At 36.0% G+C, this 25,085-nt stretch overlaps 2 protein-coding genes across 8 annotated transcripts in view; one reads left to right on the top strand and one right to left on the bottom strand.

Moving 5' to 3' along the window:
- Dop1a (DOP1 leucine zipper like protein A) overlaps positions 1 to 1,160 on the top strand; it is a 103,236-nt gene extending 102,076 nt beyond the window's left edge. For 2 of the 3 annotated variants that reach the window (XM_076858463.2, XM_076858462.2), the window contains one exon: positions 535 to 1,160. In XM_076858463.2, coding sequence (XP_076714578.1) covers positions 535 to 840 — 306 coding nt within the window. In that variant the 3' untranslated portion in view covers positions 841 to 1,160. The remainder of the gene's footprint in view (positions 1 to 534) is intronic. The other variant, XM_076858464.2, reaches the window with a different exon arrangement.
- Positions 913 to 25,060, bottom strand: Pgm3 (phosphoglucomutase 3). 5 transcript variants are annotated; one of them, XM_076858466.2, is made up of 14 exons: positions 24,963 to 25,060; positions 24,057 to 24,169; positions 22,932 to 23,137; positions 20,817 to 21,001; positions 18,856 to 18,923; positions 15,603 to 15,736; positions 14,507 to 14,702; positions 12,303 to 12,460; positions 11,558 to 11,641; positions 7,088 to 7,186; positions 5,224 to 5,337; positions 4,314 to 4,436; positions 3,176 to 3,349; positions 913 to 1,924 (listed from the first exon to the last, which is right to left on the bottom strand). In XM_076858466.2, the coding sequence occupies exons 3-14, from the start codon at positions 23,133 to 23,135 to the stop codon at positions 1,835 to 1,837; spliced, it is 1,629 nt and encodes a 542-aa protein (XP_076714581.1). In that variant the 5' UTR covers positions 23,136 to 23,137; positions 24,057 to 24,169; positions 24,963 to 25,060; the 3' UTR covers positions 913 to 1,834. The 5 variants fall into 5 exon arrangements, with proteins under 5 accessions (XP_076714581.1, XP_076714585.1, XP_076714584.1 ...); XM_076858470.2 differs by having other exon boundaries at positions 12,303 to 12,358; XM_076858469.2 differs by lacking the exon at positions 24,963 to 25,060 and adding an exon at positions 24,806 to 24,956.
- Between the last annotated feature and the right edge of the window lie 25 nt (positions 25,061 to 25,085).

Here is a 25,085-nt window from a genome sequence, read left to right as displayed (position 1 = left end):
AATGTCACAGCCAGGGCACTAACCCAGTTCCTTTGATCCAGCTTTCCTTCCCTCCCCAGAAAATGATAGCAGTGTCTCCCCTGAAGGATCCCTTCCTTCCTTGGTACTGCAATATTGACAGTAATTATTCACTTATATACCCTGCTATTATCTTCTAGCAAGTTTAGGTTACTTAGTTAAAAGGAAATTAATTGATTTACTAATGGTGAAATACATAAAGCTGTATATGTCTCTTTCTTAATTCTCTTTTATAATCATTTTGTGATCTAGTCCTTGGTTATATTAGTGAGAATCCAAAAACCTAGGAGCTTTTTTGAGTATATGCTAAAGCATACCATCAGGTTTTATATTTGTCTAGAATCATTTCTATTAAATAATCTTAGCTATGCATTCTACTGGAAAATATAACTACAAGAGGGGTGTTAGATGGCACTAAAAGGGCCTCAGAAGCAAGGGTTTTAAACTTTGTTGTTTAGGTCCTTTTAATTTTTCTAACATATAGTCTAATAACAACTTCAATTTTGTTTTCTGCAGAAAAATCCAGAAGAAGATAACTCAGGGAGAACATTGGGTTGGGAGCCAGGGCACTTGCTGCTCACCATCTGCACGGTGCGCAGTATGGAACAGCTGTTGCCATTCTTCAATGTCCTCAGCCAAGTCTTCAACAGCAAAGTCACAAGTCGGTGTGGAGGACACTCAGGGAGCCCCATCCTCTACTCAAACACCTTCCCTACTAAGGATATGAAACTGGAAAACCACAAACCATTTTCCAGCAAAGCCAGGCAAAAAATAGAAGAGATGGTAGAAAAGGATTTTCTCGAAGGAGTGATAAAAACTTGAGCACTACCAGTGGTTCCATTTAGTTTAAATGTAAATGTAATTATTTAAAACAAACAGACACATTGCTCTGAGTTGTATAGTTTCTTTTTTCTTTTTCTTTTTTTTTTTTTATTGTAACAAAACACACTTCAGGTTGTATTTAATTTAAAAATTTGTAAATAAGAGCTAATGTCTGGATGTGACCTGAATCAAGTTTAAATATTGTTGGCTCATATTGATTATGGTGCCTATGAGAGATCTATATATACATATATAGTCCATTGTTTTATTGTCCTCAGTTGTCTTAAATCTGCAAAATACACACTGCACATTTTTTTCTATTGGTTTCAGGCTCGGTTTAATTTAGATTGGGGACTTTTTCCTTTCTGTTATGAATCATGTTCTAGTATTGGAATGGTGTCATTTTGCCATCAGAGGCTTAGTAACATACTAGATTCAGTTCTCTTCACATACCTTCACTAAGAGATGAAGAATAACTGAAGGTTGGACCCTATAGCCTCAGAAAGACAGCACAGGCCCCACCACCTCTCATTTCCTGATGGTGCTAAGCAGACAGGTAAGTCATCTCATATTTATTAAGATCTCCCATGAAAAAGTTGGTTGTGTCAAATCTTTTCCATGCTCCCATTTGTATCAAGGATGGTTGCATCTTGGTTTGGTAACGTCGATGCCAAAAACATCACAAGAAGGTGGTAATAAAATTTAATCTTTGAGCAACCTGCATGAATTATTCCTGGCATACACTGCAAAATTAATGATTAAATTATATTTATGCCCTAATATTTTTACATTTGTGAGAATGAAATTAGAGGTAAGTTTATTTAACAAGTTATAAAGTGTGTGTATTTCTCAAGAAATTTTCTGGTAGTGTTTTAGAAAAAACAAATCTAGAAACAACCGATAAGGTACATTATAAATGTCTGGATACTGCCATTACTGACAGTTTTGTCAAAACTTTTAAAAAATCCATTTTCTCAGAATATAAAAATGATCTTCAGAAACCTGGTTGAGGTCTTTCTCCAATTCCTCCAGCCAGATCAAACACTGCCAAGCTCACTTCATGCGCGAGGCTATCAGCACTTTCCTGCAAATTACATAAAGGGAGATGAGAAAGATATAGCATCTGCTATATTTTAGTTGCATTCTAGGGGAGGGTACTTCCTGATTTTGTTTCACTAGCATATTCAAATGAAAACTTCTTTTTTCATCTTTCAGTAACAAATTCCAAGGCACTTAGATAAATGGAAAGCAAGTCAAAGTCTTCTATATAAGGTAAGTTTTCAGTTAATCAATTCAGGTTATAAAGTTAGTTATTCCAAAACTTAATAAATTCAATAAAACCTAGTCCCTTTAACAGGTAAGAAGGCCATAGTTGGCCTAAGAGAAATAACTCTTGCAACTCAGCTACCCTCTCCTTCACCCATAAAGGCTATTCTCACTGTATTCCAAGCTGGCCTATGCTTCTGTTTAAAAAATAATAATTCAGGTCTTATATAAATTAACTGGAAATGCCTCCATTTGAGACCCTCTTCAACCAGTGTACTTTGTGTGGTTATGCAGACACTTTTATCAAGGGCTTGAGGTGACAGGCAATATGGTATATGTGAAGAAGGCAAATTATGTAATTCCAGACCTCAGGACTTGACCCCATCTAGAAATAGCAGAGGCAAAGAGTAAGGCTGTTATTTAAAGCAAACATTTAAAAAGCAAGTTAAGAACTCATGATGATTAGTACCAATTGGTTTAGAAATAGGCTACAAAGCTGGCAGTTTAAAAATCACAGGATTATGTTTTTAAGAGAACAAAGGGATAATCTAAACTGGGCACATGTCTGTAATCCCAGCTACTTGGGAGGCTGAGGCAGGAGGATGGCAAGTTTGAGACCAGCCTCAGTGAGACCCTGTCTCAAAAAAAAAAAATACAGGTTGGGAATGTAGCTCAGTGGTAGAAGATGCCTGGACTCAATCCCCAGTTTAAAAAAAAAAAAAAAAAAAAAAGGATCATTTACTTCTCAATGTATAAACCAGGGGTTTATTCCTGTTCCCATTAGAAATATGACACTTTCAAGAAGTCTACAATAAATTGAAAGAAAAATATCAGGGGAACTAGACCAACGGGCTCTAAATCTATTCAACTGTGTCACTACTACTCATGATAATTTTATACTCTTAATGATTCTAAAAGGCTCTATAAACAAATCTCAAAGACATAACAATTACCATAGTGAGATTCTAAATACTATTGGTTTTCTCTCTTCTCATATTGTTTCTCCCCTTCCCTCTATGTTATTAGGCTCTCATTCAAATTTTTTCAATAGAACTATATCCCAGCTTACTTGTGAATCTGCTTCTGCATACACTCGGATGACATCTTCTGTACCAGAGGGCCGGACAAACGCTCTGGAGAGCCTGTACTTCTTTACCAGGTCATTAATTGCCTCCTGTAGTCCAGGTGGTGTAACTGCTTGTCTTTCAGCATCTGTGGTGCTAATAACTTTCCTGTCAGCAACCTAAGCACAAGCATTTCATACTCCTTATATTATACTCCCTTTCAGAAGTATAGCCCATTCAACATAATTCCCACCAGAAGATTATACCTCATTCATTTTAATGACAATATTTCAGTTATTGTACCACAAATTACATCACTGAAATAATGAAGTACCAGGGTAAACAGAAGATGAAATTGCATTAAAATTTTATTTCTCCAAGGTCAGAATTATTAATTTCAACATTTGTACAACTTCTCTCTTCAAGAATTACCTTTGGACTCAAAGCTACCACTAAAATAATGGCCAGTAAATACTGTATGACTTAATTCTACATCATACCTTGGATCCCAGTGTAATCATTGATCAAATGATTTAAGAGAGCTATGAAAAGAATTTCTTATATATGCCAAATACAAATTTGAGTAATCAGGAGCCATTTGTGTGAACTCTGGCCTTAGTATCTTTCTTTCAATAATTCTAATAGAAAATGTATAGTCTGATAAAAATCTATATACTAATCTAATAGGAATTTATCGGAAATGACTTAATTTCTGAGCCCATAGATTCTGTTTCTCAGCATCTACTCTCAAGAAGTATTTGTGAACCAAAAATAATGCAGAGGAAATATTTTCACTTGAAGCAACAAGCTATAAAAATAATATGGGGGATATTCAGAATGTATAGAGTTATAACAGAAATCTGTTGAAGCTAGGTACACAGTTTATGATTTTGTTTTCTCTCCATTTAACTTTTCCATATTTAAAAAAAAGTGATACATAGATACACATAATATTCTTTAAAATAAAGTTTAAAACCAAATACTTATCAGCGTTATTCTATAATTTTTAAAGATGTGAGAAAGATATTATAAGGCCTTATTTTAAAGTAATGTGTATAGGCCAGAATATAATACATTGAAATTTTTATATAGCAAGATTTAGAATAACTTAGTTAATATTCAGAAAAATCATCTCTCTCAGACCTTAACTTTGAGTTGTCTATTCGGAAAGTCAGTATAGAGAGCATCCCACTGTTGTATAGTCAGGTTCTTTAAAGCCAGGATTGCCTCAATCACCAGCATGTCAGCAATAGCATCACCAGCTGCCTGCAAGATTGGGAAACAAAACAGAAGAAACCACTCTTAACACAAGCAAAACTTGCAGGTGAATGTTCACCATCTTAGAAAATCAGGAATAGTGTCCAGTGCTTGTTGTCCTCATGCTGATTATTATCTAGAGTGTGGATAAAGATATCCATGAAAGATAAGGTATACAAAGAATACTGAAACTAACTCTTAAGAAATTTGCCTTTTGTCTTCTCACCTATAAAATTAGAAGGATAACTTAGGGTTTCAGCGTGACTCAAATTATCCTTTCGAGCCTTTTTGAGCTGTACAATGGAAAGCATCATGGTAAAATGGACAAAATGAACTCTGGTGTAAGATACAACTGAAACTTTTAAAGAAACAAGCTTTTGTTTCTTCATTTTTAAAATGGAAATTATAATAACCACTTTTCCCTGATTACTGCAAGGATTATACAAGACACTCAAATGTTAGTTCCATCACTAATGAACTTCCCTGTCTCAATTATTGCTCTTCCATAGCCATGCTCCACTCTAATATCAACTATATAAGCAATATAAATGTCCCCTGTCAAAGAATTATTTTGTTGGTTTAAAAATTAGTAACATATACGCATACTGTTGCTGAATTCAACAAGTCAGAGGGAAGCATATAAAAAAATCTCTGTCACTTCATTTCACTGTAACTCTCAACTGTATATGCCATCACCAGCCCAGGCTGTCTTCACTTAAATTTTTAATGTTACACATTGTCCTTTCCATCTTCCAAATAACGTTAAGGTAACCAAAATCCCACGATTAGTTCTGACCTGGTTAAACAAGTCAATGATATTTCTAAGAATCTTAGCAGCTTTTCCTTTCTTATCTTCTAATTCTCTTGCGAGTTGGTTTATCTTGTCTTCAACAGCTTTACTAAACAGCGCCTATAAGACAAGCATATTATATCACAAAACACCATCCAGGCCACAGTCAGAAGTAATATCATGTTAGGTAACTGACTACACTATAAGTTCATCTGGAGAAACTAAGGGGGAAAATAATGCCAGCCTTATGTTAATTAATTCAAGATCAAAACCTAAAGTGTATTAATAGGAGAAAAGGATGTGCATGATAAAACTGGTTATCAGACTGGGAATGTGGCTCACTGGTAGAGCCTTGCCTGATGTGTGAAGCCTTGGTTCAATCTCTGGCACTATTAAAAAAAAAAAAAGTGTGGGCATATCATAAAATTTAAACAGCTGTTTAAGAAGATGATACTCCCTTAACAAAAGATAAATACATAAGAGTTGATTCTGTTTTCCCCTGTATCAGTGAAAGCAATATGGGTTACTTAAGCCTACCTATATCCTTTAAAGGATAACTAGCTAAGCAGCATGAGAAAAAAGGCTCATTTATCACAGTATGGCAGATTGTGTCACAGATTATCAATAATAAACATGTTCAAGATTCCTGTTATTTTGAAATGTCTACCCAATCTTTTGTAGCCCTCAAGAAGCCCAGTACTGAGGAGGAGTAACACACTATGCTCAACTAGTTGATGAGATACATATTTGTTGGTAAATAAGATATAGGCTGATTGCCTGTTTTGTAAATAGTTTTTATAGGAACTCAGTCATACCCGTTAATTTATACTATAGAAGCAGACCTAAGCAGTTCCCACAGAGACCTTATGGCTTACAATGCTGAAACTATTTTCTACCTACCCTTAACCATTTACCAAACTCTGCATTAGATCAGTGAAGTTATATGTTAATTGCATTTTGTAGGAACATATTATTCTCATTCTTTTCCTTATACTTATGGCCTCCAGAAGGCAACTTTCAATTAATGAGGAAAATGACTGCACCTAGATTCAAATTTTCTGTTCACCACCTCAAATTCATTTAGGCTTTAAAAAAAAAATCCTGTGCCTCAGGAATCTAAAACCCACTTTAAATGGTGGGTTTTATGGTATGTGAATTTTGTTAAAATTTTTCAAAATATTCTTTCTGCTAAGCCATAAAAACAGTCAGGCATGATGACACATGCCTATGATCCTAGCGATGAGGCAGGAGACTTGCAAGTTTGAGGCTACCCTGGGCTATTTAGTGAGACCCTATCTCAAAAACTAAAGTGCTGGGGGTATAGCTCAGAGGTAGGACACCCCTGTGTTCAAAATCCCAAGTATCCCCCACAAAAAGCCATTAAAAAACTAAACTCGGGGCTGAGGCTATAGCTCAGTGGTAAAGCACTTGCCTTGCACATGTGAGGCACTGAGTTTGAACCCCAGCACCATATAAAAATAAAGATATTGTATCCATTAACAACCAAAAATATATTTTAAAAAATACTAAACACAATTCCTCAAATTATAACTCTTAATTCACCACAGCTACTGAACTTTTTCCTCCTATGGCTAGTGAAAGGAAAATGTAAAGATAATCTGCTTATAAGAAAATAAAGTATTGCATATTATTAAAAGAACAAATTAGTGTATCTCTCCACAAAAGATCATTATAATCTAAAAGAGAAACACTTTCGCAACACCTGAAAATATACACAAACCAAATAATCTTATGACCTCCATCTAGTCATTTCAACAAAGTAGAATATTAGCTATTACTACCCAGATAAAACTTTCCCATTATAAAGAAAAGTACCAGCTAAGGCCAGATGTGATCTTTGAGAACTTACTGTTCCATGCCCATTTGCTTCAAAATAAACTCCAATGTCAAACTCTTGAGCCTTGTGGTGCAAATGTTTTACACCGGTTTTAGTGCAGTAAACAGGTACCTGTAATACACACATGAAAGGAAACACAATAAATGTTTATTATATACCTACTATCTCAGGGATAAAACAGAGAACAAAATCTGGACCTTAGTCTAGTAAGGAAGATGATTAAGCACTAAAATACAAAACTGTCAGCATGGGGGAGTGAAGGCACTAGAAACTCATAGCAAAGTGACAAAGCTGAGGGTGTCCTAGTAAGATGACAAAAGACTTCAAGTGGGGTCACTATGTGATCTAATTGCTTTATGAAACGTTTATGCTACAGTATGGAGAAAACGGCTTATAGCAGGGGTTTGCAAGCTTCTCCTGTAAAGGGCCAGATAGCAAATATTTTAGGCTTTGTAGACATAATGTCTCTCACAACTATTTGATGCTGCCATTGTAGTGTAAAAGCAGCCAGGAACCATACAGATGCACAAGATTCTATACAAATAAAATTTTATTTACAAACAGTAGCAAACTAGATTTGGTTCTCAGGCCAATTCCTGACTTAAGGTTAAGAAACAGGATCAGTTAGGAGGTTTCCAGGATCAAGCCCAGTAAGAAATCAGTGATTGGACTAGCAACAATGGATAGGGATGTCATGAGTAGATTTAAGAATGGTAGAAGAACTGACCATAGCACAACTACAAAAGAGACATCAAGATCCACATTTGTCTTAGCAGAACTCAGGAACAGTAAAGCTAAAAATACTTAATCCAAAGAGAGTGGGTTTCTGATGTGTATTCAGTTTTATAACAGGTACCTTACCTTTAAGACATAAATTGACAATTAAAATATGATTGTGCACCACATGATGATGTTTTTGTCAACAGACTGCATCTACTACAGTTGTTCCATAAGGTTATGTCACCCAGTGACATTGTAGCCATCTTAGTTTGCATTGAGTACACTCAACATATTTTGCCTAAATGACAAATTTCTCAGAACATATCCCCATCCTTAAATAAATACTATACCTAAATACTAAGAATCCTGAAAGGCAGGCAGCTGGGCTCCAGATCAAGTTTACTGTAACTGTATATTTAAATCAGGTCATGAACTAGCAGTGTCCACTTTGCTTTGCGTATCCATTATATCTTTTTAAAAAATAAATTCACATGAAAATTCATATTCCACTTAAAAGAATCTGACTAAAGCTAACAGCTGTCAGCTGGGCACACTTCTAGTCCTTAACCACCTGCTGTGCACATTCACTTCAGCTATCCAGATCCTACCAGAATTTGAAATGGGTAACACAAAAGTTAGAAAAATATTACTCTAGCTAGTTATAAAAAGGGTAATGGCAACAGACTTCTAATTCTGCCCATGAACCCCCTACCTCTTAGAATATGTAGTGGGGTACAGAGGGTGCCATGAGGTAGATGTTGAGGAAATAATTAGAAACAAGATCAATCAATGCTATCTACAAAAGTAAAAGAAAACAGTTTCATTAAGGCCTTTGATGCTCACATGTATAGGCCTAAGGAGATTGCAAAGACAAAGTCTACCTTTTAATATAGCTAAGTAGATATTTTCAATTTTACAACATTCCATGTTTCCAACATAAAAAGTAACAAAGATTTTCTTCTTTTTTGGTCAGGTTCCTTGCAGTACAACTAGGCACTGTCCCTTAACATGTCCTCTAAGAGCCCAATTTTAGCAACAATCCCACTTAGTATAGACAGAATTCCCTCACTTTTTTTTTTTTATTGGTTGTTCAAAACATTACAAAGCACTTGACATATCATATTTCATACATTAGATTCAAGTGGGTTATGAACTCCCATTTTTACCCCAAATACAGATTGCAGAATCACATCGGTTACACATCCACATTTTTACATAATACCATATTAGTAACTGTTGTATTCTGCTACCTTTCCTATCCTCTACTATCCCCCCTCCCCTCCCCTCCCATCTTCTCTCTCTACCCCATCTACTGTAATTCATTTCTCTCCTTGTTTTTTTTCCCATTCCCCTCACAACCTCTTATATGTAATTTTGTATAACAATGAGGGTCTCCTTCCATTTCCATGCAATTTCCCTTTTCTCTCCCTTTCCCTCCCACCTCATGTCTCTGTTTAACATCTTTTCCTCCTGCTCTTCCTCCCTGCTCTTTTCTTAGTTGCTCTCATTATATCAAAGAAGACATTTGGCATTTGTTTTTTAGGGATTGGCTAGCTTCACTTAGCATAATCTGCTCTAATGCCATCCATTTCCCCGCAAATTCCATGATTTTGTAATTTTTTAGTGCAGAGTAATACTCCATTGTGTATAAATGCCACATTTTTTTTATCCATTCATCTATTGAAGGGCATCTGGGTTGCTTCCACAGTCTAGCTATTGTGAATTGTGCTGCTATGAACATCGATGTGGTAGTATCCCTGTAGTACGCTCTTTTAAGGTCTTCAGGGAATAGTCCGAGAAGGGCAATAGCTGGGTCAAATGGTGGTTCCATTCCTAGCTTTCCCAGGAATCTCCATATTGCTTTCCAAATTGGCCGCACCAATTTGCAGTCCCACCAGCAATGTACAAGAGTACCCTTTTCCCCACATCCTCACCAGCACTTGTTGTTGTTTGACTTCATAATGGCTGCCAATCTTACTGGAGTGAGATGGTATCTTAGGGTGGTTTTTATTTGCATTTCTCTGACTGCTAGAGATGGTGAGCATTTTTTCATGTACTTGTTGATTGATTGTATGTCCTCCTCTGAGAAGTGTCTGTTCAGGTCCTTGGCCCATTTGTTGATTGGGTTATTTGTTATCTTATTGTTTAATTTTTTGAGTTCTTTGTATACTCTGGATATTAGGGCTCTATCTGAAGTGTGAGGAGTAAAAATTTGTTCCCATGATGTAGGCTCCCTATTTACCTCTCTTATTATTTCTCTTGCTGAGAAAAAAACTTTTTAGTTTAAGTAAGTCCCATTTGTTGATTCTAGTTATTAACTTTTGTGCTATGGGTGTCCTATTAAGGAATTTGGAGCCCAATCCTACAATATGTAGATCAGAGCCAACTTTTTCTTCTATCAGACGCAGAGTCTCTGATTTGATATCAAGCTCCTTGATCCATTTTGAGTTAACTTTTGTGCATGGCGAGAGAAGGGGATTCAGTTTCATTTTGTTGCATATGGATTTCCAGTTTTCCCAGCACCATTTGTTGAAGATGCTATCCTTCCTCCATTGCATGCTTTTAGCCCCTTTATCAAATATAAGATAGTTGTAACTTTGTGGATTAGTCTCTGTGTCCTCTATTCTGTACCATTGGTCCACCCGCCTGTTTTGGTACCAGTACCATGCTGTTTTGTTACTATTGCTCTGTAGTATATTTTGAAATCTGGTATCACTATGCCGCCTGAGAATTCCCTCACTTTGATATTTGATCAAAGTCCTCATTCCCACCATTCCCCAGGAGATGTCTGATCATCTTGGCCTGCCTACATGAGGAATCTCATTTAGCCAGAACATCCCCCTTTTCCCATGTTTTCTCTCAGTAACTTTCCATCACTGACCACCACTAGCACTCCACACATATACCCTTCACCTTAGCTATAAAATCTCCACTTCTCTCCGTTGTATTTGTATTTGGAGTTGACCTCAATTTCTCTTTTCCACTGCACAATTTCATCACAGCAATCTCTGAGCAGTCCCTCCGCAGAACTGAATAAAATCTGCTTTAATCATTTTAAGAAGTGTCGTGAATAATTTTTTCATTATTATTAGTCTTCAAATAGGAGTAACACCATTTGTCATGAAAAGGTCATCATAAATTTACCTAGTAATTAACCATTTGTGTCGGCCAACTGCCTTTATCCAAAGAGATAGTAAAACTGCTTCTGTATCCAAAGAGATAATAAAACTGCTTCTGAGAGGAAGAAGAAGCACTAGGGACTGAATTAGAACAAATTATATTCCATGCTTTAATGGTTATGTCAAAAAGAATTCTATTGTCATATATAACTAAAAAGAACCAATTAAAAACAAAACAACAACAACAAACTATTTCTATCTCTCTGACGAATAGTTACAAGTTGGAGCCAGAGATCTAAGTTAAACTATGAAATTGGGGGCAGAGGTGCTGTCTTCCTTAATAGTTTCTTCTTTTTTTTATTATTATTTTGAGATGTCTCCAAGCTCTTAAGAAAAATATTACTGATTATAAAACTGGCTTATTTGGTTCTGAGATGAGGAGTAGAGAAAGTCTCTCCTCTCTCTTTTCCATCAGGAACAAATAAGTTTTTTACTTGTTTTTGATTTCTGTTTACCCTTACATGGACAACAGTTCAACTTTATACACTACAATGTGTTCACTTTCATGAAGACATTATTTTCCTCACAGAAGTAGTTTACAGCATAATTAAGAAGCTACCAGAAAATGAAAATGGTTCAATACCTTCATAACTTCTTCAAGATAGCGTGTTGAACTTCCATTTGCGTATGCAGTTTGTACAACCCCAACATTCAAATTTTCTCCAATCTAGATAAAAACAATAATTTGAGATCAAAAGGGTAATTTACCAAAACAAACATAGTGAGAATTCTAAAGGATAACAAAATTATCTGCCATTTCTGCTGAATCAATAAATGACTTACTGAAATTTTACACGTATACCAGGAAAAAAACCTCAAATATTTTTCAGCATTACTTAAAAGGAATCATCTTTAAATAAGTTTGTGGTCTCCTAATCTCTCTTTAAATTTTTAATAAAATTATGTATTAAGTTCTTAAATATACTTTTCCAGATTATATCTTAAACTTAGTGAAAGAGATTTTCAAAAAGTGGGGGATCTCACACATTACTAAGCTTATAATCATAAATCTCAGATGATATTTTCTGTTAGAATTTTGGGCTTTAAGGCTAACTGGTAGATTCTCACTAATGTGTCAGTTATGAAGAAATGAAAACTTTATAACCTCATAAAACTTCAAATCATAAATCCTAGCTTATACCAGGAAGAAAAGAAAAACCTCAGGTTTCAAAACCAATGCCCCAATGTTGAAATGACTGTAATTACCACATCTTCTTTGTATTTTTTGGTCACATACATAAGGAACTTGCCATAAATTGTGCCTATGAGACATCTGAGTGATACAGAACTACCTCTGGTTTTATAGGGCAGCCCATTCCCTATCGTACCTCCAACAGGAGCTCTTTAAGGAAGCTGCTAATTAATGTTGCTATCTTGTCTCCATCTATGAGATGAAAATGACCATCAGCATCACAGTAGTAATACACAATCCTGTCTGCATCTCCATCAAAGGAACAGCATCTTTCATTGAACTTTATTTCCATTCCTAGCACACAGAACGATCGAATATGCATTTCAGTCCAAGAAATGGGAATGAAACTCAAAATAAAAATAAGTTTGGGGTTTCTGTCTTCACTAGTAACTAGGGAAACTTTTTTCAATAAAGCATGAGTGAAACTGCCCTTATGCATTATAACATGTCTACTATAAATTTTCCAAAAGATGTTTAAAATTATCCTTATTGAAATTTTTTTTTAAATAGCATCCACTTCATTGGCAGTTTTTACAGGTAAAATTCTTTCTAAGCATATTGAAAAAGAAACGAAATCTATTTATGGTTAACTTGCTATAATATTAAAATTTCATTTTGGCTAGACTGGTTTCTCATTTAACTTTTTTTGAAAGCTACAGGGATTTCTGAATATAATTTATCCAGTACTGTGCTGTCCTTTACATATTAAAAAAAATCAGTAATAAATGAGGTATATGCTTTGACAGTTCTAATAGAAGTTTTTATCTTTTCATAACACCAATAACAACATACACTATTAAAGCAAAGAATTATCATCTGTGAGAGAAAACTGGCTCGTGAAATTTACATAAAGTTACTTAAAGTTTAGCAACTATCACATCAAATTTACTAGAAAATCTGGCTGTTCCTTAGCCTTGATAGCAGAGTAAGAAAGCCAGCATGAAGCAGCTCAGAAGTGAAAGGCTTTGTCATGAGTGTGATAAAAGGTTACCTACAGGACAAAATGTAGGCTTCAGGAAAGGGAGGGCTATGGTTTTATGAACACTAAGGGCCCAGTGCCTACAGCAATGGAGAGTGAGGGCTGAGTATTCAGTATGTGGATAAATGAGTGATACAGAATTAAAGCGTCAGTAAAGTCAAAATAAGCAATTCAGTGAAAAGGGGATCAAATGGGTTGACTAAATTGAAATTTCAAATGCTTAATAGAATAAAGCAGAATAAATGAACAAGTGCCACAACTATGTGAAGTGTGTAGAGTTCAAGACTGAATGTCCTATTTGAAGGGGTAACAATAGATTAATGACATGTGAATAGACATTTTGTGATTTTGGTAAAGAGTTGACAGCAATATTTAAAAGAAATCACTGAATTTTTACACAGTGGCACCTAATGCAATTTAATATGTGGGCAAACTTAGCAGACCAAGCAAAACAATCTGCAAGCCATATTTGGCCTACTGTAGGATAATAATTTAGGATCTATAATGAAGATAAATCTAGAACATCTCTACACTATAACTACAATCTGAAGAACAGTCTTCCTCCTAACTTGCCCATTGTGGAAAACCCTAAGTCCAAGGATAATTACAGAAGCAGTGTTACCTTCCCTTTCCAAAGTGTATCTAATGCAGACAAAAGGAGAGACAATGAAACTTACTATTGCTACCTTTAGATCAGTGATTCTCAAAGTGTGGTCAAGAGACCAGCACTTTCATCAAATCCCAGAAACTTGTCAGAAATGCAAATTTCTATCCTAAGCAAATCCTACCCTAAATCCAGCAAATCAGAAGCTCAGGAATGGGGCCCAGAAATCTTCAGGCTAACAAGAAGATTCTAATGTGTGCTAATATTTGAGAACCATTGCTCTAGAATGGCACTCTCTGGCTATGCTTTCCCTTTCCTCTTTCCTAAAGGAAGGAGGACTCTGAGCATGGGTATGACTTACAGGCAAAAAGAGCAGACCATGTTTTGAATGGCAATGACAAAAAGGAAGAGTCATACGTGTCCAAAAGTGGCAGAACCAGGACCAGCTCCACAATTTTTGGGGGGCAGGGGTATCAGTGATTAAACTGAGGGGCACTTTACCACTGAGCTACCTCCCCAGACCTTCTTATTTTTTATTTTGAGACAGAGTCGAGCTAAGTTGTTTAGAGACACACTAACTTGCTGAGGCTGGCCTCAAACTTGTATTTCTCCTGCCTCAGCCTACTAGTTGAGATAACAGGCATGAATCATCAGCACCCTACAGTTACAGAATTCTTAATACAAGTGGCCATCTTGGTTTATAAATGAGACTGGTTCCAGTTCTCAAAATAGTTTTTATAGACCTATTACTACGTACCCTGTGGAGGTTTCTGATGACTTTTTACAAAGTCAGCCCCACATAAATGATTGAGCTTCCCTTTGGTCCCATCATTAAAGAGTTGAACTGACAGTCCCTGTGAGAAGTAGTGTTCCATTTCTTTCAGTTTCAAAGCCCCTATGCCATTTGCACAGTCAACCTTAAGTGATCTATATTCATCCCCACTGCAGGAAGCCTGGAAAGTAAAAAGACATGGAAGAAAATTTTCAAGTTACAAAATTAAAAGTGAAATATAAAGAAAGCATACATACATATATGATAAAACATCTTCTATTATTTCCGTTTACTTATCTATTTTAACCAGGTAAACTGAAGTAAAATACATTCAGATGAAAACTGAAAAGCCAAATAAAATTTAAAAACACCCTAGACACTGGAATAGGTTCACCAATTGAACAACTTGTAGAAATGAAGCTTTATTAGAATTTGCCTGAGTAAGGGTTCCCTAAAAACATTATAGCCTATATTACATAACAGTCATTCAAATGTGAGAATCTATATATACATATAGACGAAAGAACAGTAATAACAACTGTTGTCACTTTCTTCACAGCATATATCATTAGCAGGCATATTTTGTTTTATTTTCTTAAACTGTCCATATCCTCTGCCACCCATCCTCACTCCAAAATAGAAATGTTATATTTTGCTTTGCTTTGGTTAAACTATGCCATTAACTCAGTATTTGTTGATCAAATGAATTATTCCCCTCAAATCTCTCCAAGTTTAACAAGCTTATATGCCTAGAAGAAAATGTTTCCCAACAGTACTACCTCCTTAATTTCTCAAGTACTAAGCCACAACACTCAACTTTATCTCCATAAATACTTATGATAACTGTAAACAAGAACCCTACATTTTCTCCCTCAGTGATCTCAAAATATACTATGTGCCTTGCCAAGCAAATACCAACATATAGTTAGAAGGCACACAGACTTGTGGAGCCCTAGAGAGAAGACAGAGATAAGCCACATTTGGGGAAAAGAATGGAGTGGGGTGCCAAAATGTCATTTGTTTCACTGATCATGTTGTTCAGGTTGTTTAACTTCTAAGCATGTTCAAAAGTTTTTTTCACCTGTTTGGTAAGTTCCACAAAAGCCCTGGAGAGTTTCTGGTAGTAACCTTCTATGGTTGCCATTCCATACTGGCCACTGGTATTTCGACAACATACCATGTAGTGCAGCTGGGGTGTTGTTAACAATCCATAATCTGAATACAAAAAACAATTCACATTTCTTAATAAAGAAAACAAGCTTACATGCATTCACACTGTGAGACAAGGTGACAAATCTCTTTTAAAACAACATCTCAGAAAACAGAAAAAGACTAACTTTCAAGTTAACCAGACATAAATATCCACTGAAATCATTACAATATGTCACACACTCAATCCTAAAAGCTTCAGATTGATCAAGGCACAATCTATATGGAGGCAGATACTCTAAGATCTGAGCTAAGGGAAACTGGTTCTGCTATGAGGGCATTCTTCTAAAGTAGAAATGGAGTTATGGACTTCAGTGGGAAAAAAGGCTTTGCTACTCTATAAGGAACCCATCAGAAAACCAGACCCTCATGAGATTGAAAGCCTGGTAGACTATATATTCATTGCAAGGGTGAGCCAGAAGTGAATTCAAGTACCCACTCCCAGGACAAGTGTCTTGACAGTGAGGAAACCCATCTCTCAAAAGCTGTCAAAAGCACAAGTTCTTGCAGAATTCTAGCCTAAATGCACATCACCATAGGAATCCAAAAGAACCCTGTCATGAATGAATTTAAAGCAGACCTGGCCAGGCAATGCCTCCAAGTACCCAACAGAAGAAAACACTAAACTTTGCCAGAGGACTATACCTTCATTATAAATCTTTAAAATGTCCCATAAATAATTTTTCTAGGGGCTGGGGATGTGGCTCGGGCGGTGGCGCGCTCACCTGGCATGCATGCAGCCTGGGTTCGATCCTCAGCACCACATACAAACAAAGATGTTGTGCCCGCCGAAAACTAAAAAATAAATATCAAAAAATTCTCTCTCTCTCTCTGTCTCTCACACTCTCTTTATAAAAAAAAAATAATAATAATTTTCCTAGAAAAACAGCTGCAAGTCAAAATAGCTAAGCGCGCGCGCACACACACACACACACACACACACACACCACCGTAAACAAGAAATATGAGAAATAAACAGCAGAGATGGACCAGTATCGAACACAAACATTCAGTGACTATGTCTGTCCAAAGATCTCAAAATCCAAGAGTTTTGACTGGGGGCAGAAAAGGAGTCACTTAAGTTCTTTAGCCCTGCAGTTATACAAGAAAAATGGCATTTCATTAAAGCAACCTTGGCTCTGATATAAGGAGGCAGAAGAGCTCAAAAATAAGGGATAACAGCTTACCCTAATTAAGTAGAAGTATGTAAAGAGAGGAAACCATTATTCGATAAGACAGGCTAAGGGAATAAATAGGATTTTGTAATCAATATTAAAATTACCAAACAAAATGACTTCTAGCTTGATTAATTGAATAGATGATGATCCTTTTATTAAGTCTAGGTTAATAGTCATTTAGTAAATGTTTATTTGGTAATTTTAATATTGATTACAAAATCCTATTTCTTCCCTTAGCATGTCTTATAGAATATGGTTTCCTCTCTTTTCATACTTAATTAGTTTCAGCTACACATACAACTATGCATCCATGTATTACATGACACAAAATGGGTTCAGTTAAACAGACTATCAGAGGTTGTTCAGAGCAAGGCATCAAAATTCTTGGATAAATTAATGAATGAATAAAGGTAGCTGGAGCTATGGCAAGAAGGATGATCATTTTCATAAACACGCAGAATCAAAAAGAAAACTGACCAGAGAGAAGAGGAAGCAGCAGAGAAGATCAATAAAGAATATGGCCAAGCAAGCCAAGCAAGTAGAAACTTTAAAAAAAGCAAGTTTTAACAATGTGGAAAACTATAGAAACATCAACTGAAGTAACTTTAAAACAAAAATTCTTAGTTAGTTTTAGGGCACAAACCCCCTGGGTATATGACACAGTATGTTATCTTCTCCCCAGACAGAACAGTTAACACCATGTGCCCTGTCAAGAAGGCCACAGGGTCTCTGCAGCTTAACAAGACATCCTCTGGGGGCCCCAGCTTAAGAATCTCCACTTTGTTATCCATCCAAGTTGACAATCAATTCAAATGAGTATGGGTAAGACCTTTCCCTGGGAAGATGAGGAAAGGGGTTCACCTGCAGCAGGCTAAGGAATAACTAGAAAATGAGCAGAGGTGAGCAAAGTAGATCATGGAAAAGCTAGATTAACTGAGGGTGGAAAAAAACAAAAAGGAATCCCAGCAGGAGCTTGAGGGGGTTCCAAAAGTGGAGAGAGGACTTTTGCTTTTTAGTGAGAGAGATCTTATGCTAGGAAAATATTCACCTCAAAATCCAGTGAAATCCTTACCTTCACAACAGGTACAACTGACAGGAGAAAAGAAATCCTGCCCACATTGTGCTGTATTTAATTCTCTGATAAACCAGGAGATTTATCATGACTACATGCAGGCCAAAGATATTTTCTATCACTAATTGACAGGTAACAGGAATACTTAAAATTGACAAAATGGGCTTCTTCAGGTAACATCAAAGAAATTCAGCCTTACTAAAATAAAGTTGTATTAGATCTATAATACTCTACAGTACTCTCACTATATATATATATATATATATATATATATATATATATATATATATACACACACACATACATACACACACACATACATATATGTCTGTGTATATATTATTAATATTATAAATAATATTAATATTGTGTGTGTGTCCCAGGAGACCTGATACAATTAATTCTTAAGAAATTATATCTAGAGACAGTGCCTAGAGAAACATTTGGGGAGCTCTTACTCTGCTTTGATCCTCTGTATGTTGTGCCATAAACTAAATGAAAACAATAAAAACATGTTCTTTTTTTTTTCTTAATATTTATATTTTTAGTTGTAGTTGGACACAATACCTTTATTTTATTTATTTATTGTTATGTGGTGCTGAGGATCAAACCCAGGGCCTCGCATGTGCTAGGTAAGCATTCTACTGCTGAACCACAACCCCAACCCTAAAAAACATGTTCTTAAAAGAACCAAAAGAAAAAGAAAAAAATGCCTGCTGAGAAAAAAAAAAATCTGGAAGATTATGTTAAAAGTATTTTATAGCCAGGAATTAATTTTTTTAAATTTTATTGTTCATCAAACTTTAAATATGCATTACTTTTATAATTTTAAAAATATTTAAGAATTTATTTATAAACTTAGAATAGCCGCATACCATGGACTTGACCTCCTAGAACAGTCACGCCATCTATCACAGATTGTGAAAATTTCTCACTGCTGGGCCTAGGAAAGAAAAGGAAGAAAAAAATATAATCCCACCTGAAACCAACAGAGTTGCTGGTTGTAAAAGCAAATGCAGAAATTAGTGCTACCAATTTCTAAATAATTAGTTCACTGTATTTGAACTGAAAGCAATCAACTCTGAAAAAGAGATATGGGTAAATTATAAGCATTTTCCAGTAGCCTCCATAATCAATTTGTTGGAAAAATTTTGGCCTGTATGTGCAGTTGGACGATAGATATGAAGGATACCCAAACTACACCATATTCAAATACCTTTCCTGTCTCACTATAGCAATATTTGTTAACAACAATAATAAATATTGAAAGCACACACAGTATTAGAGATTCTATCTATAACCTATGTTATCATTGGTACAAATATAGCATTTCTCTCTCAAGTTCACTGGGAAACAGTAATTTATATGATTTTCTACATCTAATTTTTCACATTCAGCAGCTTTTGTCATTTTACAAAAATATGTTATTTTGTTGGGTATTAAACTACCGAAGATATAGAACCCCTATTTCTCATTTTATAAAGTCAGAACAAATATCTGAAAATAAGCCATATCATTATATAACTGCCATGTAGAAAAATATTTGCTATCTAAATTAGTAAATAGGTAAGAACCAAATATATGTGGGATGGCTTCAATATGGATATTATTTACTTTAGTATATAAATCACTCAACTATTTCTCTGCTATCTATAAATCTACCATTAGCACTATTTGCAAAATCCTTTGGTAACACAAAGGGTGAAAAGCAAGGTCCAAGCCATTGAGGAGACATTTCCTTTTGAAAGAATCTCTCAATAAAACCAGATCTAAGGTGCTGAGAATATAGCTCAGTACTACAGCACTTGCCTTGCATGCACAAGATCCTGGGCTCAATCCTTTGTACAAAAAAAAAAAAAAATAGTTTTAATGTAACATTTCACAAGATATGTTTTGTAAAGGAAGGCAAAAGCTGAATCATAAATATGCAGAAAAGACTAAAAATTGCTATTTTCCAATGAACTCCAGGGTAAGAAAATGCTATAAAATCATGTGTTCTACTGCCATAAGGGGAAAAAAGCTTCAGGGACCCATTTATTACATGCTTCTCTCATTTCAGGAAACAGGTATTTGGCACACATTATTTTATTTAATTTTCACAGAAATACTTTAACACAATAGTTAAATCATGGAATCAGCTTAGGTATCCATCAGCAGATGAAATGAGTAAAAAAAAAAATGTGGTATATTTATACAATGGAGTTTTATTCAGCCACAAAGAATGAAATTATGTCATTTGCAGGAAAATGGATGGCACTTGAGAGTATAATGTTAAGCAAAATAAGCCAGACTCAAATGTCAATAGTTGTATGTTTTCTCTCGTATGTGGAAGCCAGAAAAAATTAAGGAGGATCTCATGAAAATAGAAGGGAGATCAGTAGAGCAGAGAAAGAAGACAAAGAGGAGGGAAGAGGGGAAGAAAAAGAGAGATAACTGGGGGAGGAAACTGACCAAATTGTTATGTGCATGTACAAATATATTACAGTGAATCCCCCTATTACATATAATTATAAAACACCAGTTTAAAAAAAATTGAAACACTGTGATAGGACTTATCAACATCTGATAGATGAGGAAATGGAAGCACCAAAAAATTAAGTAAACTTCTAAAACTGTAAGAGTTAGAGTTCAGTTTCAAAGGATAGTTGAAATTCCAAAACACAAGCTGCAGTCATGACTTAGCTCCCATCTCCTACTAAAAAAGCCAGGTAAGGGAGGCACCCCTCAGGATAGTTCCACTTTACTGAATTCTTTTCATTTGTCTTGGTATTATAACAAATGCCGTCATTAATATTATATTCCCAAAACTGCTTTGGCAAAGAACACTTATTGTCACCTGGTATCTCTACCAATAACTACGAAAGCATCTTGTTGCAGATCCACAGCTTCTTTCTCAGTGATATCAATAAGCACTCTCTGCATATCTTCTTCCTCTGCATTTGCCAAATAAGTAGCATGTTCCTCCCACGATGGTGCCAACATTTCACCCAAAGGATCGACCAATTTCACACCATTGTCTTCCTTAAAAGATAAACAAACAATAAGCCATCCCTGCATACAAGTGAGGGTGAGATGACAAAGAAGTTTTGCTGTTTTTTTCCAGCAGAAGACAGTGATGGCTGAGCCACTTCACCTGTTATCACTTAATAATAATACCAGGCACTGGCAGGTGAATTATATATGTTATCTCATTAACTACCCATGACACACATCAATGTAATTATTAATCCTATTATTAGTTCTATCTTACAGAAAACTGAGATTCAAAGAGGTTAGGTAATTTGCTTATGATTATACAGCTAATAAGTGTTAGCTGATATTAAAATATCACGTCTATTTGACTTAACTACACAACTACAGAAGCTTTTTTAAAAAGCTGTCATCAGTGCATCAATTAACTGACTAGGGCACAGCTGGAGCAAAACCTCAGACTCAATTCTCCCTAACTTTAGACTCCAAGAATGTAATGGCCAGCATGTTGACCAGTGGGTGGCACAAAATGACTCCCAATGCTGTTCGCCTCAAAATCCTGGAAAGAAATATGCATAGTCCAGAATGCATGTCAACTTAGAGAAACAATTCAAAAGTTCTGAGAAGTACTTCTACAGTTATCAATAAATGCGAAGTCACTGATCAATTATGGTGACTTCTACATTGATATTTACACATTTATAGTAAAATTACACAGAGATTAGACAAGCAATGTTTGAGGGGGAAGAGGTTACAATCCATCACTGAATTACATACCTTCCATTTGCTGCTAATTTAGCTACAGAGACAAAAGCCGCATGCTCTAGCAATCAGATACAAACATATTATTCAAACTATGTATTAGTGGCAATAAAAAGTAAATATTTAAATTGCGTCAAAACTAGCCAAGAGAACCTAATCATCTACTGAAAGATGAAGAAAATGTGATATATATATATGTATATATATATATATATATATACATAAATATACATATTATTATTCAACCTTAAAAAAAGAAGGAAATCCTGTAATTTGCAGCAACATGGACAAACCTGGAGAACATTATGCCAAGTGAAACTAGCCACGCATGGACAAATACTGCATGATACCACCTATAGGGAATCTAAAAATGTTAAACTCACAGAAATAGTAAAATGGTGATTGAGACAGATGGGATATGGGGTAAACAGGGAGATGTTGGTCAAAGGGTATCAACTTGCAGTTATGAATAAATTTCTGTGGATCTAATGTACTACACGGTGACTATAGTTAATAACAATGCATTATATACTTTAAATTCATTATGAATAGATCTCAAGTATTCTCATTACTAGAAGAAAGTAACTATATGAAGTGATGAGGATGTTAATTAAATGTGGTAGTCATTCCACAATGTAAACATATATCCAAATAAGACACTGCACAGTTCCTACATATTATTTGCCACCTATGCCTCAATAAAAATGAAAAATAACTGTCAGAAGAACATTTTGAGTACAACATTAACTGTCCTGAGGACTAGAATCTCATTATTATTCTTCCCAAAGATCACTTTTGGATCCCTGAATCTACTTGTTTGACTCTTCATTCAAAACAGGAAAAGTATTTAGAAAAAAAAAAAAGTCTTAAATTTTTCAAAATACATCTTTTCAAATGTTTGCTTTCCCCCATCCAACTGCATCTATTAAATTACTGCCAAGTTAACAGAGGTAACACTTTGTAATGACTGATACTGTCTCAATTCAAGTAAGCTGGAAAGACATTATGTTATTTCTCTAATATGGACACTTTTCATAAAATGGTCTAATTTCATTCTCCACACCCTCTAATGGGCCTTAAGCTAAATGACCATTCCTAAGAATTGCTTCAAATCCAAAGGGGCACATTCCCAGAATTAGAATTTGTATTTTGGTCCAACTGCCCAGACACCAGGGTTTAGTCTTGTTTGTTTGCTTTATCAGAGCACTAAATGCATTACCTCAGGATTGTGTGATGCTGTGACCATGACTCCTATCGTGGATTTTGTCTGCTTTGACCTCAGGACAGCTAATAATCCCATGCGAAACATGATATGATCAAGATATTCTGCCTTCATTCGAAATCCAGCAGTCCCATATTGAAGGAGGAGTCCACGGGGCTTGGCATGTAACACTGAGTGTTTTGTAACAGCACTTAAATCCATGTCTACAAAAATTTTCAGACTTAATAAGAAATCATTCAAAGACCATTTGCTTCAAAAACTAGAAACCCTCCACTTTCATGAATGACTTTAATGTACTAATTTAATAAATAAACAAATGGAAGACAGACAAATAAAGTATAGGAAAGGGATCAGGGGGAGAAAGAGGAAAGGGGAAGTAATGGTGATTGAAATAGAGCAAATTATATTGTATACATCAATGAATTTTTCCAAATGAACCCCATTTTTAGGTATAACTATAATGCACTAATAAAAACATTTCTTAAAAACCTGCCACCCCAACCTAATAGGTCTGCTTTATTCTGAACCTCTCCAAAAGAACTATGAGACAGAAAAGAACAGTAGAATAACTCCGCAGCATTAGAATTACCTAGAAGTTCCTGCCCAACTTTTCTATTGTCTACTTCAGAGAAGAAATCACCTTATCTCTAATTCATCTCCCATTTTGCCTCTAGGACTATTCCAGGATTAAGTTAAAATGGTCTACTCTCAACCTAAGAAGGATTTTTATACATAGATTCAGGAACTCCTGAAGATCAAAGATCTTCTCATTTTATAAAAGAGAAACCTTGTATCCGGGCCCCTGTTAAATAACCTAAGTTCACATGTATAACTGGTCAGATTCTCAAGTGGACAACACACCTCAAAATATCTGGGAAATTTATATGGATCTTTTGCTATTCGTCCCAGGCTACAGACACATATTCCCAAAAGAAAATCAAAGGCAGTAACAGTTTCCTCTCCAAGACAGCCCACATTCCCTAATACACCTTGCAGAAGAGTGTCCAATTTTCATAATGAGAATTCAGGACACCTTTCTCAATTTAGCTCTGAGACTAGTCACATCTTTTAAGTAATGTTATCTTTTAATTTTAAAAATCAGCCAGGCAGGGTGACCCACACCTGTAATCCCAGTTACTTAGTAGGCTGAGGCAGAAGGATCACAAATTTCTGTAATCCCAGCAACTCAGGAGGCTGAAGCAGGAGGATCACAAATTCTGGGCCAGTCTCAGCAGCTTAGCAAAAAAAAAAAAAAAGAAAAGAAAAGAAAAAAAGTCAAAGTCAAACATGTGTCGTTGCTTTTCTGAGATACTCTAATTCAGAGGAATTTGGAATTTCCAATTCAGTCAGCAGTGTACCCTGAGGCCCATATATGATGCACTTCCTGGGTGCATTCCCAATTAGCCCAGAGTTGAAGAGTAGATTCCACAGCTGTATGTCTCACCTTCTTGTTTTAATGCCCTTCAGTGTTTCAAAGAACAAAAATTAAAAGAAATGGTGAAAAGTGTTTGGTTTTGTCCAGTTGGAAAAAGCTGGCATTCAGGAAACTAATTCAGTTCTTGCCAAAGTAATCAAATCTCATGCACAAGGTTGAATATATTTTTGTAAAAACTGACCATTCCGGGATATATCATGATTAATCATATGGGCGTGAACCAGTCTCCTTAAATTCAGAAAGCAAGACAACTGTCTAATGCTTTTACTGAGAATATTATGCAAGTCCCAACAGTGCCTCTCTTAAAAAGTTGTGTAGCCCCTTCTCATTCGATCTTCAAACCTCGTAGGTCCCACTCTCTCAGTTCCCGATTCAAGGCGAGACTCCCAGTACTCGCCCTGGGGACCCCGCCCAGGCCCCCGACCCGAGTACTGACCCGAAGCGCCGGCTCCCAAGGCGCCGCGGCGGGTAGGTGTGTCGGGCGCGCGGTCTGTGAAATACCTGGGCCGCTGGCTCCGGGCTGGGCCGGATTCCACCGAACCCCCAAACCCCGGGACGACTCCTTCTCGCCTCTAAGCCTCGCGGATTCTCACCTCTGAGAGGGGACGTCGTTTGCCCTCCACTGGGCTGCAAAGGTCCCCCTTCACGGCCAGGGATTCTGTACTCCAGCCCTCTAACCTGCAGACGTGGCCCTGCGTTGCTTCCGGCCCGTCGCC

This window comes from Callospermophilus lateralis, chromosome 6 (assembly GCF_048772815.1).
Source record: "Callospermophilus lateralis isolate mCalLat2 chromosome 6, mCalLat2.hap1, whole genome shotgun sequence".
NCBI lineage: Eukaryota > Metazoa > Chordata > Mammalia > Rodentia > Sciuridae > Callospermophilus > Callospermophilus lateralis.
The sequence above is the reverse complement of the archived record's forward strand: the minus strand, read 5'-3'. Positions and strand labels throughout refer to the sequence as shown.

Bases quoted from the DNA above. Each gene is read 5' to 3' on its own strand.
- Pgm3 (XM_076858466.2), bottom strand. From the start codon at position 23,135: ATGGATTTAAGTGCTGTTACAAAACACTCAGTGTTACATGCCAAGCCC. The intron at 15,737-18,855 runs GTATGCGGCTAT...TTTTGTATTCAG, and splicing joins TCTAGGAGGTCAAGTCCATG to ATTATGGATTGTTAACAACA. The intron at 12,461-14,506 runs GTACGTAGTAAT...TCTGTGTGCTAG, and splicing joins TCATCAGAAACCTCCACAGG to GAATGGAAATAAAGTTCAAT.